Genomic DNA, 16,466 nt, shown 5'->3' with positions numbered 1-16,466 from the left:
CAACATTACCAAAATATGATTTACATGGTCATCCCACGTCATTCGTTCTGTGAATATAATGCCAAGCGTTTTGAGGCGAGTCAAAACCTCAATTTCGGTCGAATCCAACACGATATCTGTTGTGATAGAGGCATTTTTATTTTTTGGTTGAAACGAAACAGCCTTGGTTTTGCTCACGTTTATTTTTAGCGCGTTAGAGTGACTCCAGCTACCCAGATCATGGAGTTTGATTAGCCCTATTTGCTAGTTCAAAACAGCAGTCTCCTTTAAAAAAACAGACTTGTATCGTCAGCGTAAATCACAAATTTTGTACTTTTATTTACATTGACAATGTCATTAATATATGAAGTAAACAAAAAAGGGCCCAGAATGCTGCCTTGTGGGATACCGGATACGATTGGTTTAATGTCAGAAGAATAAACGTTAATATGAACGTACTGTTTATGATTAAGGTATGACGAAATGAGAGCTGACGCGGTTCCACGGAACCCGTACTTTTTTTTTTTTTTTTTTATGAGCAGTTTATGATTGAAATAATCAATCTCTTTGGTGAAATCCATAAAAAGCCCAAGGGTCATTTTTTTTTATCCTCAAAACTTTGCAAAATATATTCTTTTTGCTCTAGGAGAGTGAGTTCTGTAGATCGGCCCTTACGAAACGCAAACCGTGACGGAGTGACTATATTGTTTTTATCCGAAAACTTAATCAGTCTTGAAAGCAAGATTATTTCGAAGCCCTTAGAAAACACGTATATAATTCGGCATGTCAATCTTATCGCCCTTTTTCAAACAAAACAGTTACCCTGGCAATCTGCATTTTTTCAGGGAAGACCCCACACTGCAAACACAAGTTAAAGACATGCGTTAAAGGAGCTGTGCAACAATTTCAGGGCTTTGCTTAAATAATTGTGAAAGTTGATGCCCGACACTTCTGAGTGAACTACAGAAACCAGATTTTGCCTGGATACCCTAGTTTTTATTTTTTTTAAAAAATGAAAAAGATCCAGGTTTTTGCCGCCTCTCGACTCGCACATCGTCTTCCGGGTCACGTGCGCAGTGACGTCACTTGAGTAGGCGCGGGGTTCCGGTGAAGCTCTCTCTTTAGAGCCATCAGTGAGCAGCGAGAACTCATCCGCTCGCGACCGCGTGACCACCTGCTGGCGGGCGCCGCGCGAACAATATGGTGAAAGGAGAAAAGTCTCATCCGGTAGGTAGTACACCATAATCCGGGTCCGGCCAAACCCGTCCCAAATACTTTAAAGTATTTGCCCGTCCGGCCCTGTCCCCCTCCCTTTCCGGCTTCTGGCGGCTGTTCGCGGTAGCAGATAGAGCCGACGGTTTTGTGGACCTAGGATAGATGGCCCCACTAAATCTACGTATAATAAAAGTTTTGTCGATGATACCAGGTTTTTGACGGATTTATATATATGTTGGAACGACAAGATTTAAAGAAAAGTTACCTTTTATCGAGCAGGTATTCGCACAACTTGCTATCTTTCTACAAGATTCCCCATTGACGTCATGCCGCGTGTTTCTCATGGCCGCCGCTCGCGGCTGCAGGTCGGGGAATATTCTAAGTTTTGCTTCGCTATTACGCGGCGGAATCGAAACATTTCGATGAAAGGAGGTGTGTTTTCTGTCATTTGTGGCAAAGTGAACAATATCAAAAGCAGAAGATGCCCATTCTTTCAACGTTAAAAATCGTTGCACAGCTCCTTTAAACAGTGATATATTAAATCTATAACATGTTTCATTGCCTTATTTGTATGTCGTAAGCGTCACAACTTGCACTGTTCTTTAGTGATAAAAACGTGAGCGTCACCTCCGCATCTACAACTGGTTCAAGAAATATGGACTGCTCATCCTTGTTTTCAATGTATGAGCAAGCATTTTCATCATGACTATCTCTCGGCAAGTTTACAAAATGATTATTAAAGGCGTGCCCTAACTCTTGCTCTTTTAGTTCTGCATTACCTACGCAGATTTTATCAATTCGTTTTATTTCAGATGAACCATTAAGAACATTATTAATCTTTTTTCATGTGATGTCCGTCCGCTTTGCTGATGATGAAAATAGCTTGTTGAAGTATTTATCTCTAGCGCTTTTGAGTTCTTTTGTAAGTTTGTTGCGGTATAGTTTGAATGTTTTAAGATCCTCAGGCTCTCTCGTTCTTACAAATGACTTGTATAAAATATTTTTCTGTTAATCTTGACTAGTAGCTCTACGGTAATCCATGGCTTACCGATACTTTTCGATTTCTTAACTGAAGTCGAACCTCGGCTCCTACCACAGTTCGAAAGTTCGCCGACACCAGTCGAACTCGGGTGAGACAAAAGATCGCGACATCTCTAGTAGGAAGCCCCGGAGACCCAAAACGTCCACCGATCTTCCGAAAAAGAGAGAAGCGACGAAACGTCATAGTCGAACCCTCCCGCCATCCGAGCACGGCGCCACCGGTCCAAACAGTTCATGGACCGAGTAATCGATTTACGAAGACAGGAACCACCTGCCCGCATTCGGCGTACGCGGCTTGCACTTACCTCGCGTCGTCAGCTGCCATCGTGGTGGCATCGCTGCTGCCGAGCGCGTACCTTCCGCAGGAAACGTGTCACACCACCGAACGTGCTTTTTTTGTTTTCCTTGGCCAGAACAGTCAGAACCGAGCACCAAACGTCGTGATAACGTCACACGCAAGCCATATATTGTGTGCCTTTGTTAGACAACCTCAAAGTCGCTATGACACTGCTCGTATACATCATACAAAGGACGCGGAGTTTCTCAGAAGACATGCGCGGACACCCGTCAAGCATCTTCGAGGCGTGTGTGCTTCATACGCGCGTATGTTTCGAACATGAAAGCAGAGAGTTTTCGGACAACCAGTGTGACCCTCACACGAGGAACAAACGCACGACTCGGATAATGTCAGCAGATCCGTCTTCTTTTGTACGATGTAGTAACGGCGTCAAGCTTGAAACTCCGAAAATCCCTTCGGCGTCCTTTCACGACTCGAACGCTGCTGCTGGTATGGCACCTTCAAGTCCGATTGCACAATTGGCGCAGTAAAAGCTAAAGCTCCGTAAACGGCGCAGCATTAAATAGCTCGCAGCTGTCCCGGGCCCGATTCGGCGAGCGCTAAGCAGGGCTGACAATCGCCAGATGTTCACCGCGCGAAGGGGCCACACGCCCACACCCACGTAAAAAAAGAAAAGGGCGGCCGAAATTATTCCCTTATAAGGACACACGTTTTCTTCTTTTTTTATTTTTTTTCGCCACACGTTTTCTCTTTTTTTTTCTTTTTTTGTAAAAGGGCGTTCACCTTTTTTGTTAATGCAGAGAATTGGAGACGAACGCACGATGTTCCGTGACATGCTTCGTGTTGCCATTTTTCTTTTGTCCGTTTCTTTGAATTTCTTTTTTTTTTTTTTCCTTTTTGCGGAGTTTAGTCGTGACAACACCCTCGCTTCTTTAGAAATATTTTTTTTACGATTCTTCCGCGACGTGACCTCGGAATTTTATTTCGCACCACCTTTTTGTGATCGGGGCGGTGCAGTGCAGTCCCAGTCGACGTGTCACTAAAAGTAAAAGACCGAGGTGTAACAACGGATGCTACAGGACCACGCCTACGAACTCCACATGACCACGCGCCCCCCGTGTCCCTGCGCTCCTACCGAAGATCACGTGAAACTCGCACATCGTTAAACTGGCTCCGACAGTGCTTAAAGCAGGACTAACTCTCCCGTAAGTTGAAAGGGCCCCTACAAAAAAAAAAAAAAAAAAAAAAAAAGGGGGGGGGGGTGTTTTGACGAGATGTATTAGATGCACATAAAATAAATCACACTGCTGACTCTGCCCACGCTGTACATGCAACCCTCAAATTGCTAACCCCCAAATGTCACCATTCCTGAAAACAAGCTATTTTATTGCAAGATATGATTATGATTTCACTAATGCTGGGGCTGTGGAGGACGGTCCCAGACCATCCGTCAAAATCACTGGGGGGGGGGGGGGGGGGGGGGTCTGAGACCCCACAGACTTTAAGCCCTGGGCTCCGACCGACGGCACGCAGCGGCGGTCCAATCGGTGCCCAGCCATAGAACATTTATTCTTCATTTGAAACTTCGATGTTTCCGAAAGGCGAATTCACGGTCGTTCCCTCGTCGTTCGAGCTGAATCTGTTTATAGTTTCGTTGCGATTTTGTGGAGCGAATCGAATGGCGATATTAATTTTGGAGTTCTGGTGAGTAAAAGTAAAAATAGTAAAAAAAAAAGTCGGAATTTCACACTACCGATAGATAATAATAAATCATATTGGCACGCACTTGGATGTTGCTGCTAGTGCCTACCACGAGATGTAACCGGTGTGACATTAATGAATAAACAAAAAATATAAATTCCCACCACAATATGTAACAGGTGTGAGGTTAATGAATCAACAACAAAATATATAAATCATCAGCAGAGATCGAAATCGCAGCAATAAATAACGAAAAAAAAAAAAAAGGAAGTAGGAATTCATACTCTTGGTGCAGCCGAGTGCATTGTTGGTATTTTAATGAACGTAATGACCCTTTAAATTCGTAGATCGCTGTCACTCATCTGTTATTGGATTGCTACAGGCATAGTCAAACAAATTAAAACCAAGCGCGTACATCCCCCACCAAAAAAACAACACCAGGTACAAAAAAAAAAAAAACACAAAGTGGCGATGACAGCTGAGATGAAAGAACAACAGTTCAGTAGGCTATCTTTGATACAGATAAAGAGCGTCAGCACCAAGCTCTCCTATCTTCGCGCGACACGTAAAGAAGAAGGAAAAAAAACAAAAAAACTACCGCAAACATATTTTGCGCCACCTCAAGCGAGAAGCGCTCCAGTTTCATCTTCCCGAGGATGTTCGCACCCGATAGCGCGCGCGCGCACGCGCGAAAACCGTGTGGACGCATCACCACAAACCCGTCACCACATCGCGAAAAACAGCACAAACAAAAACAAAAAAAAAGTCACTCACTCTTTGGCATTTTTTCCGGGGTAGTCACCTTCCAGGTACTGCTCGCTGGCACAGTCCCCCGAGGTGTCAGACTCCCGCTGCGGCTCCTGGATCAATGGCACCAGGACAGCCGTGGTGTCCAGATCAGCGTTGCCGCCGGAAGCCCGCTTGACAACGTCCAGTTCGATGGCGGTCTTTTCGGACAGCGGCTCCATCTCGATGTCGGAGTCGATGCCGCGGTCCAGGTCCATGTAGAAGGAGTCCCGCGAGTCGCTCGAACCCCTCCGCAGCCGGAGGCTCAAGTTGATGCTACTCCGATCATCGTCGGAGGCAGCCATCGCGTGGACGTCACCATCCAGACACAAAGCGGAGGGGGCTCTCTCGCCCACTCGCCTTGGATCTGCGAACTCTGCCCCCGCTCCAGGGCGGGGAATAGGAAAACTGGGGGCAGCTACCGCTGCCTCCGATCTTGACGTGTTCTTGGTTGCCGCCGAAGATGCCGGCCCGCAAGCGGCAAAGCCCAAAAGTCAAGATCGGAAAAGTGCTCGGAGGGGGGCACGCCTGTTGGGACGCTTTGCCGGTGGGGAGAGGCGAGCATGGTGGCGCCATCTCTTGCGTGACTTGGGAAGTCTGCTTCGTTCGCTCCCTGGAAAGTTGGCTTGGAGATGCCTACATATGGCTATCTCCGAGTTGAATCGGTTGGATGCCGATTCCCCCCGCAGGACCAGGGCGGATTTATGGATCAGACTGGGAGGCTTTGGAAGGGGGGGGACCCACCCAAAACTGAACTTTTGGCTGGTGTATTCCATTTCTTCATTAAAAAAAAAGTGGTCCTTGAAGGGCTTAGCTGTCCCCGCCTAATCCCGTCTATTTTTGGAACTCTTGATGCTCGGCGACGTTGTTAACTGTTCGATCTTTGCTACGTACTTGATACGTTTGGGCGGGCAGGTTTAGTTTCGCCGAACCGGACGGACAATGGTCCCCGGGTTTTTCTGGTATAAAAATACGTGAACACGGTGCTCAAGCGAACGTAGGCACTTTTCTCGACAAAGGAAGCAAGATCCTCCTGGCTCTGTAGAGCTGCACTGCATGGCCTAGAGGAGCCCGGGTGCAGCGCTCAGGAGGGTGCACCCGAGCAGTGAAAAGGTGGTCGGGCCGCAGCGAGCCACCGCCCCAGGTGCCGCTGACCCTAGTGACGCCACTGTCTCCAACCCCGTGCACTTACCCTTCCCCGTATCGTTTACACGAACTTTATGAAATGTCTTTGGGGGGATCGCCCCCTCTGCCACCCCTGTTCCGACGCCACTGGCAGTAGGATTGGAATGACAAAAGCTGTTTTATAATGTTGTAGAAGTGAAGCGACAGCAAGCTACTCTTGATTTATATAACGCAACAAACGCAATAAATAGGAGGTACATCGCCAGGATAACTCATGTTCTCGGACGGCAAAATAATCCCACACAGCCCCGACTCCAAAAAGAAGTTTCTAAAAAATCCAAATGTACAAAAAACGCAGTTCACTGTGAATCAGGCACCTTTATTTCAGTTCAAAGTACAGAAACGGTGAAAAGGGTCGAAACTGCAGATTAAACGCAACAAGAAAAAAAAAAAAAGTATACTCCATTGATCTACGTCGCGAGTAAATTGGAAAACAAAAAAACAAAACAAATGCGAGGTTTCCCAAGAGACGCCCCTCACATCGGCGGTGGCGGCGCCGAGGCACCCATTTTCATCGCCATCTTGGTCATGATGTTCTTGATCTTGGGGTTGGACTGGTACTTTGAGATGTTAGCCGGGTTTCGGGTGATGTCTTGGAACGCCGCAGCCACCTCGGGGTCCTGAAGAGAAAGCACGCATCATTTCATTTCGTCCAATTTTATTACTATAAACTACGGGCGTCTGACGAGTCATCTCACCTGGAGGGCTGCTAAGATCTCCGGGTCCTGGAAGCAGTCTCCGAGGCCACCCGGAAAGAAGCTTCCAGGGAAACCACCGGGCATCCCGCCAAGGTCGTCATCGTCCTGCGACTGCCGTTAATCCCAAGACCCGTATTTTAAAACTGCACGCATTCGTAAACCCAGACAGCCTAGTGTCTGGAGCAACAAATGCTGGGTAGGCCAGGAAGCCACGACCCCTGCGGGCCAATAGGAACAACGGAGTAAGGCACTGACCACGCATCGCCGGAATGGCTTTTATTGCGAAGTCGGAGGCTTTTCGCTGCGTCATGCTCCAATATGTATGCGTTGCGCTCACTGATCTTTATGACAATTTGGTGGATCGTGCATTCCCGCTTGGGTCGCAGCAGCGGGAGTGCGGCCGCCGGAAGTTCCGCATCGGCCATCTTTGAGGTACCGGAAGTCCACCTTTTGTAGCGTTGCAGAGTATAGGCGGCAGCGTGCTGGAAGCAGATGGAAGACGTTTTCTGTTCGTTCGCCATCATTGGCCGAAGAAGCTTTTAGAACCCTGTATGAACGGTCGTACACTCTAAAAAAAGTTTGTGCGTCTACTTTCACGCACAAGACAACTCAGACTGCGTTTTTTGGTCTAAACATATGTTTCGGCTTTGTCATTCGCTGAGCTGCCTCCGTAAGTTGCGGTGATTGGCTCTCCGAGTGTTGTGCGGGAAAGCAGACTCACGGGCTTTTTTTAGAGTTTAGCTACCTTTGGGAGGATACGTGGAAATTTTCACGAAAGTGCAGCATCGGAGGTAAAAGGCACCACTCGTCGAACATGGAAGTCTCGCGGCGTTATTTAAGGACAATTGGCACGCCGAAGTGCTGCGTCTCTGCCTTCGCACGTTTGGATACCGATCAAGAGTCGACGCTGCGTGGATATGTTAACCCTTCGGGAAAGTTTTGAAAGTGTGTCTCGCGTAGACGACTTTGCCTCACACATATCGGTCGCATAATTCTGGATCGTCCGGCTGTTCCGGTAAGCTGCACCGATCAGTGGTTGCTATGATGCACAATTAAATAACAACGTCCGAAATCTACTCTAATGGATCCGAATTGCTCACGTATATAAAAACACAGATAGTGTGGGTTACAAACCACATCGACACTTTTGAACAATATATATAGAAACAGGGGCGTCGGAAGTGCTCGGGAGATGGGGGAATCGAAAGGTAGATTTTCGTTCCCTTCTACTGAATTGACTGCTAGAAATGTCTCGAAGGCCAAGACCGATCGCCGCTGCGCTGTCCCCCCTCTGTTCCGTCGGCACGGAATCAAAATCGTCCCTGGCCCACGAGTGCCGCAAGTTACAATTACACTCGTCAGAGTAAAGTAAAACGCTGCTCCAGAGGCACATACACATTGACGCGCGACAGCCCTTCAGAACCATCCACAGGCGGCATCGATTCGTGGTTGGTATACAAGCGTGCGAAGGCAGAGACGCAGCACATCGGTATGCAAAGGGCATGCTCTTTGATCACGCCGCGAGACTTGCGTTCGACGAGTTGCGCCTTTTCCCTGAGGTGCTGCATCTTCGTAAAAATTTACACGTGTTCTCAATGGTAGCTACGACCGTTTACACGAGGTCTAAAAACACTTCTTCGGCGAATGGCGGCAAACGAGCAAGAAACGTGCCTTTGAGCACGCAGCCGCCCAGCCAGCCTCTGCAACGCTCCAGATCACTCCAAATGGTCGACTTCCCGTACCACAAAGATGGCCGTCCGGTGGCCGCATTCGCGAAGCGGGGAAGCGCGATCCAGCAATTGTCAGAGATCAGTGGTTGCGCTCGTGTACGTAGCGCACATCGAAGCCGTCGGAACGCAGTGACGGGCGTAGCATTCACCCTTTGCCAAGTTACAACGAGACAGTGCATGGGCTCTCATTCTGCCGGCGCCGCCTGGCCGTTGCAGTGACAAACGGGCCTATGAGCCTACACCACGACTGCCTCTATTTCCTTTTCCAACTACGTCACTAAAAACAAACAACAATCTCTCTCTACGTGTTTTATCCAAAGCAAACAAGAGCAGTAAGTGCTAGGCAACTTGCATTTTTGGTATGTATGTGTTCGAGCCTTCAACTGGGCTGCGCTACGCCCAACACCTTTAGAGTTTGGATTCCCCCTTTTCCAGCACTGTCAAGTACCGACATCCACATACATATCTTTTAGCTTCTCTGTATTCCACAGCCCTTGGAGTCTTGAAAGTTTTCCTTGTACTGTCATACCTTCTCACCGTCAGTGAGTGTATCATAACAAAATTATTTGTTGGCCTAGTTGGTTAAACATTACGAAAATTAAAAAGCGCAAAAGACAAGGACAAGAGGGAGACAACACAGGACAAGCGCTTGTCCTGTGTTGTCTCCCTCTTGTCCTTGTCTTTTGCGCTTTTTTTATTTTCGTAATGTATCATAAGTTCCAATTCGTTGAAGAAACTCGTCGTGCAAGGATAGATGTACGCGAGCGAGCACGTGCGCTGCATCCCGCAGGTCTACGGTTCAAACACGTACCTTAAGCCCTCGAATGTCCCAGCACCTTTTCTGCACCTCGTTAGACTGCCCATCTGACACAAAAGCACCTTTGTATATAACTTAAGCCTCGATATAACGAACTCGTATTGATGGGCGGGCAACAGGCTCGTTACATCGCGAAAGTCGTTATATGAGCTCCATCATCTTCCAGGTTTATAATTGTCATTGCCTCATATCTTGTAAGGGGTCCCTAAACAAACGGCCCGATGTCTTTTGAGACCCGAGAAAGAAAACAGAAACGCAGAAGACGGACGACCTTGACGCGTGTGTCCAGCCGCGACCGAAACTGCATGCAGCCGCGCCGTTGACGCGTTTTGAGACCAAGGGTTCCGCAACACCTTGTTAGTATTTTCCCCCGTTCTACCTGTTGTATTGAGAACACCATCATTATCTTCATACAGCTAGTGAAGTGATATCCGGGCCGCCTCGTCCTTAACTTCCGGCGCCGAATCTAGAATTTCTCCTATGCCCCCCCCCCCCCCTCCCTCCCTCCCTCCCCCCCCCCCCCCCCCCCCCCCACTACCCCGAATAGCTAAAAAGTACAGTGCGTCATTATTCTCCCGGGAGCCAGCCAGCCAGCCACCAGCCATTCACCAGCCATTCACCAGCCAGCCACCAGCCAGCCACCAGCCAGCCAGCCACCAGCCAGCCACCAGCCAGCCACCAGCCAGCCAGCCAGCCAGCCAGCCAGCCAACTCCCCTCCCCCCCCCTCCCCCCTCCCCCCCTCCCCTCCCCTCCCCCTCCCCCCCCCCCCCCAACAAACTTTGAGATCTCAGACTCTACTGTTAAGGAACTATATACGCGAATAAGTATCGAAACAAACATTTGAGCAGTTTGTATTCTCACAAATGCTACCGATATGTGCGTACTCGACGAGGGCTTCGTTAACTGCGGCCCAAAACAACCTCGCAAAAAAAAAAAAAAATGAAACAATTGCGGCTGGATTTTGATTTATCCATCGAATCCACACGTGCGAAATTTCATTTTATGAGAAACGCAGCCGACGCACGAGTTTAGTATTTGTCTTCCTGGCACGGGTCTTTTCGACACGTCACCCACAGTCGTTATTTGTTCTTTTCTTTCTTGCGACGACACCGAGAACGCACAGATACTGAGGCGAGGAAGCATCTTTTGGAGGGTGGACTCGTAAAGTAGGAACAGGGAGTTTTAGTTGCGAGTTTTAGTAGATTGTGTTTCCCCCTCCGGGGCCCGGAACTCTACAGCCAAGGCCATCGGCATGCAGGCGCAGTGGCGGTTTCTACGTAGCGGAGGGCTACCGGAGGGGGAAACACGGTCAACTAAAACTCCCTAGTAGATCGTTCCGATACGTCGGACAACAATCCACGATACTCCGTTGGCAAACTTTGCGTATGTATCCTATCGTTATCGGGAATCTTTAGGGAGTTTTCGTAGACCGCATTTCCCGCCCCGCTAAGCTCTCCGTAACGAAGAAGCCGCTACTGCGCCTGCGCGCCGATGGCCTTGGCTGTAGAGTTCCGGGTATCGTGGCGGGCTGCGGAGAGCGTTGCGGGACGGTGAAAACGATCTACTAAAACTCCCTTTTACCAGAGGTATCGGAAGGAACCGTCTACTAAACCTCCTTCTTTTAAGAGGTATCGGAAGGAACCGTATACTAAAACTCCCTTTCATCAGAGGTATCGGAAGGAACCGTCTACTAAAACTCCCTTTTATCAGAGGTATCGGAAGGAACCGTCTACTAAAACTCCCTTTTATCAGAGGTATCCGAAGGAACCGTCTACTAAAACTCCCTTTTATCAGAGGTATCGGAAGGAACCGTCTACTAAAACTCCCCATTATGGAACCTGGGAACACGAGTAGTTGGTTCGTGGCGCAGGAGTTGGGCAGTTGGCCGGCTCTCCTGACTTTCACTATACGCCGCGGCCCGCAGGGGACGCTCGCGAGATCCGAGTTAGCTTCGGTAAAAATACAAATCTGTATCAATAATAATAACACATATACAGGGTGTTTCACCTAAAAGTGACAAAACTTCCTACAATTAGTGTGTTCATGGTAAAAGGATAATTTTATTGGGACCGCATTCCTCGTGGTGGCGGACGTCAAAAAATGCGCGATACTAACGAATTAGTTCGCTAATTTAACTAAAATTACTATATTTTTAATGCGTGAAAATAGACATATGGTTCCAATTAGAAACTTGCTGAGCTAAGTTGGAAACCACTAACCAGTAACTTTCATAAAGATTGAGCGCGCGAGAAGCGTAGTAGTGCGCTAAAGTTACCGCTTGTAGAGCAGGTACAAAGCTGGAGCTCTCGTAAGAGACGGAAAAATCGCGCGGGAGCCCGCAACGTCTAGCCTTGTACACCCACCGGCAATATGAAGGTGAACACCTTACCTAGTTTCTTGCCTGTTTTACGGCCCCCTAAAGCTACATTAACTCTCAACGTCTCAAATGGTACGTAGCCAAGGGTCAAAACTTTGCGTTCTAGCCCTCTTCTGGAACAGAGCTTGTTCCAAAACTTGCAGGAGCGTCAAAAACAAGAAGAGGGCTGTTCACCTTCATATTGTTCACGGGTGTACCTGCATGCTCTACGAGTGGTACCTAGAGTGCACTGTTACGCTTCTCACGCGCTCCAAGTATTTGTGAAGATGATTGGTTTAGGGGTTTTCGATGACGCTCAGGAAGTTTCTAGTTGGAACCATACGTCTATTTTCCCTAATTAAAATGTTGATTAGTCATTTTCAATTAATTAGCGAACTCATTAGTATCGCGCATTTTCTGGCGTCCGCCACCGAGAAATGCGCTCCCGAGAAAAGTATTCTTTCCCCTGGAATACACTAATTGTAGGAATTCTTATCACTCTTACGTGAAGCACCCTACACGCCACTGCGGTGGCGCTGCTGTCGGTACTGCGCGTGCGCAGACGCTTCCCTCCTCCCAAATTTGGTTTATGCACCAGGTGTGGGCATAGCGGGCTTGTTTGTAAACACTGTGTTGGTGTAAATATACACCGTGACACGCCCCTTTTTTATTTTAGATATTAGGGTACGCAGGTTGAGTTCGCGCCATAAAAATATGATCTCGAAATCCACCTTAGTGCCCCTTTAAAAGTAGCAAAGGAATGAAAAAAAAAAAAAAAACCCAAAAAACATTATATCGCGATTTCTGTCAAATGGAGGTCTAGCTTCCATACGAGTAGAATGCTCACCTGTTGGGCAGCGTTCTGGTGTGCCTCCCTGGCCTTGCGGATTCTCTCGGCGCGCTCCCTGAGCTCGCGTTCCTCCAGCTTGCGCTCCCACTTGCGCTTGTGCTCCTGCAGTTTCTTGGCCTAAACGCGACGAACACAAAAACAAAAAAAACAAGAACCCCGATATAAATGAAGTTTCAAGGGGCTCGTCATGACAAGAAGACACCACTTGTTCGAGACAACGCAAACTAAATTAACTTGACCAGCTCCTCTCCCGACACCAATCGTAGTTCGAGATTTAGCGGCTAATAGCCGATTCACACGACGGACTGATCTGCGGACGGATTGATCACGTGATGACATGTCCGCGGTTCGTACGTCTCCCAAGCGCATCCACACGAGGGAGCCGACGAGCAACGCCAGCGAGGACGGACCGAAGCTGTCTGCCACCCCCCAGTGCCGCGAAACTCAAACATCGCACCGTGGAACCGTTGTCCAAGAGAGAAATCGACGTTTTCTGCCGCGATAAAGAATAGTACGCCGCTGTTACGTACAGATCGAGACAATACACCGTTATTGGCGGCGTGAGCGATCGAAAGCGTCGCTGTGGTCGGCCCACCACAATTGGCTGAATGCTGACTACGACGTCAGCAAAGGATGTCTCATCGACGGAGATAAGAGGAATGTAAGAGCTTCAACTTTGACGGTTTTGGCAGTGTTGCTTTGAGAGCGCTATGATTTCAGGCTTCCACCATGCCCATTACAAACACCATCGAACTTGTTGTTCTCAAGGTAATGACGTCACGAAAGGTAACCAAACAAGTGTGCCACCGAAACATTTCGCAGCGCCACTAGCTTTACTAACTCAAGGCATGACAGTTACACAGGCATGGTCCTGCTCGATAAGGGTTCGGCGTAGAAGCGATGAAGTTCTGGGCTCGCGGAGGAGCGTTTGGAAATGCCTTCGCGCTCGTGCACAACAGTCAAGCACACCACAGCCACAAGACCGGCCTTGCTCGGTGAAAGCCCGATTGGCATGCAATATCTATCACGGCGTGCTCGTCGAGTTTTGACGGGAGCTTCTTGACAGGGACCCGGAGAAGTACCGGAACATGCGTCGCGACAGCCGGACAAAGTTTCTGCAGTTTCTTTCACGCGTGCAACCGACAATCGCGCGACAGAATGAACCAGCGAACGCACAAAACACAACGATGCGCCATTTTTTAACTTTTTTAATAACAAAAAAAAAAAAAAAGTGTACTGTTGCCAGATTAAACGCGTTTCAAGTCAATCTCCCGGCAAAAAATCCGCGAGTGAAAAGGCGACTTTATCAGTCCGCGTGTGCGCGGACGAGGCGCGAATCTCGGGAATCAGTGATGTGCCGGTCACGTGGTACGCGGTCCGCGAACGAAAAGCGCCACTCGGTCCGTCCAAAGCCCTTTGGAAAAGTAGCGACATCGTTTGAAGAATGCCGCCTGCAATCTTGGGCCAATCCAGGCGGCGCTACAGTCGACGCGCGAGTGTAAAAAAGCAAAACATAAAGACAAAAGGTGTGCGCGTCAGGGGAGGAGGAGGGAGAAGGAGTGCTATCGGAGTGCAGTGCGTGCTATCAACTCATGTCGCCAATCACACAACGCCAATCACACAAGTGGCGTTGTGTGATCATCAAGTGAAGACGCCTGAGCCTGCGCAGAACTCTTCTTGAAAAAATGTCCGTTACGAGAAACAGAATCACACACAAGTACCGACACGGACGCGCAGACAAAAAAAAAAAAAAAAGTTCGAAAAGTATAGTGGAAAAGCTTATGCGACAATCGGAGATTGGCAGTCTGCCAGCTTATGCGACAATCGGAGATTGGCAGTCTGCGATATTACGGACAGCGCCCCTCACCGATTGGCCGACGCGTTTCGTTCGCGCCGTTGGACACAACCGAGGGGTTGGGGAGGCGGCCAATGGGTCGACATAAGAAAACGCCCGTTATCGGCTAATCACTTGCCGCAGCATCACGAAGTAGTACTAAGACCGGTTCCCTCTTGCCGTGCACAGCAAACTCTCATAGGCGTATTTCTTCCATGGAGAGCCATGGTGATTGCCGATCAGACGGCCCCTTCATAGTCAGTAAGTATTTCACACGGACCGTGATTGGCTGAGCAGGGTTAAGAGCAGTGAAATGAAAGCTCCCCCCCCCCCCCCCCCTCTTCGCGAACTCCTCTCCAGCGGTGGTTCATCTAAGTGTGTGGGCATCCTGGCGGCTCCCCAGCCCAGTTGCCCGACTACGACGCAGAGGTGGCGAACTTTCCCGCGTAGCGGCGGAGTCAAGCCGGCCACTTCGCACAGGCAGTCGCGGCCTGGACTCAAGCGCCGCCGGTAACGATGTGAAATGTATTGATCGTCTCGTCCATGTCCAATTAAACGTAGTTTCTTGTTCACGAAACCGCTGGCTCCGTGTTATTCCTCCGGGTCGGGTGTGCAGCAAGGCAAACAGACCACACGTGAAAAGAGGTGGGAGGAACGCTTCCACTTTAACCGTAATGCTGTTACCGTCTATACCAGGGGTGGCCAAGCTGCGGCTCGCGAGCCGCATGCGGCTCTCCGCATGCGGCTCTCCGCATGCGGCTCTCCGCATGGTGAAGTGCGGCTCACAGCTCCCTCCCCCCCTCCTCCGCCTCCCTCCCTGTCACACGAGCACTTTCCCAAAAAGAGAAATGGAATGCATTTTAAATCGAAAGACAGGTTGCGGTTTGGTAGTCTTGCGCTACTGCTACCTAACGTAAACTTGGACTGCTTTTGACTCAGATAGATTGGAAGTAGTTAGAGTTTCGTTTATTGCCCTGAACAAACTCCCCCCCCCCCCCCTCCCCCGCGTGGCTCTTGGAAGTTTCGTGGTTTTGTTTGCGGCTCTTAGGCAGGGCCATCCTGGCCACCCCTGGTCTATACACTAGTTATCACCGAGGCAGGAAACGCCGAGCTACTGGGCTGTAGACACATGCTCGGCGTCTGCCACTCCGAAGAGAGAGCTGCTGCGCATGCTCAGAACGCGTTGCCAAGTCGACAAAGATGGCAACTCGCAGACGGTCGTTAGGGTGCTAGGTGGCGCAAGCTACCGCCCGGTACACAGGGTATAGCCATTAACATCCATCCATCCGTAATGGTCTACAAAGAAATCAGTTCGACATACAATGTGCTAAACCAAAATATCCAAGAAAAAGAAGAACAAAAAAGTGTAGTCGCCCAAATATTTGGGCGACTGCACTCCGCGCACGATTTGGCTATCATTGGAGCAAGGGCAGTAGGTGCAGAGTCCGTGGGCTCTATGGCAGCCCTGGAGCGGGACCCCGCCCACTACCGGAAGCGGTACAAATTGGCAGTGCCGCTCGCCAACAGGCTGTTTGGGCGCTTCGCCCGTCGTAAACCTCTCAACTGGAAACATCGTCGACAAGTCGGCTCCGCGAAAGAACCCCGGAGGCGCCCTCTTCAAAAATGTTATTAACAGACTCGAAAAAAAAAAAAAAAAATAGCGGAACAGTTTTTTTTTTTTTCTAATGCATAGTATACTTTAATTTCTCCAAGTCCCACTAGTACTTCTTCAAGAGGGTACGGAACGCAACACGGTATTTCACAGATTTGCGTTTGAGCGTCCTCTCATCGTGAGCGATTACGAGGGATTCCAACGCACTCGAACGCATCCAAATCTGTCAACCAGCCTTTGGAATTGAAAGGATGCCATCGTAACTAACCGTAAGTGGTGATTAGAAGCTTGAAAAAGAGAGAACAAAACGAGGACAAAGAAGACACGAAGACAGGCGCCAACTCAACTGGTTTATATTTGAAG

At 49.1% G+C, this 16,466-nt stretch overlaps 2 protein-coding genes across 2 annotated transcripts in view; both read right to left on the bottom strand.

The window, feature by feature from the left end:
• The window catches only part of LOC8034159 (proton channel OtopLc), a 54,861-nt gene extending 49,303 nt beyond the window's left edge, over nucleotides 1–5,558 (bottom strand). The window contains exon 1 of the mRNA XM_029970597.4: nucleotides 5,009–5,558. Within this exon, the coding sequence (XP_029826457.3) occupies nucleotides 5,009–5,325 (317 nt within the window). The 5' untranslated portion in view covers nucleotides 5,326–5,558. The remainder of the gene's footprint in view (nucleotides 1–5,008) is intronic.
• A 945-nt stretch (nucleotides 5,559–6,503) lies between these two features.
• Nucleotides 6,504–16,466, bottom strand: part of LOC121835559 (hsc70-interacting protein-like) — a 36,118-nt gene continuing 26,155 nt past the window's right edge. The window contains exons 10-12 of the mRNA XM_042289957.1: nucleotides 12,655–12,774; nucleotides 6,904–7,014; nucleotides 6,504–6,825 (exon numbers count right to left, since the gene is read on the bottom strand). Of these exons, the coding sequence (XP_042145891.1) occupies nucleotides 6,682–6,825; nucleotides 6,904–7,014; nucleotides 12,655–12,774 (375 nt within the window). The 3' untranslated portion in view covers nucleotides 6,504–6,681. The remainder of the gene's footprint in view (nucleotides 6,826–6,903; nucleotides 7,015–12,654; nucleotides 12,775–16,466) is intronic.

The sequence above is a fragment of the Ixodes scapularis genome, unplaced genomic scaffold (genome assembly GCF_016920785.2).
Source record: "Ixodes scapularis isolate PalLabHiFi unplaced genomic scaffold, ASM1692078v2 PGA_scaffold13__105_contigs__length_92229423, whole genome shotgun sequence".
Classification (NCBI taxonomy): Eukaryota; Metazoa; Arthropoda; class Arachnida; order Ixodida; family Ixodidae; genus Ixodes; species Ixodes scapularis.
This window is presented reverse-complemented; position numbering and strand designations above follow the sequence as displayed.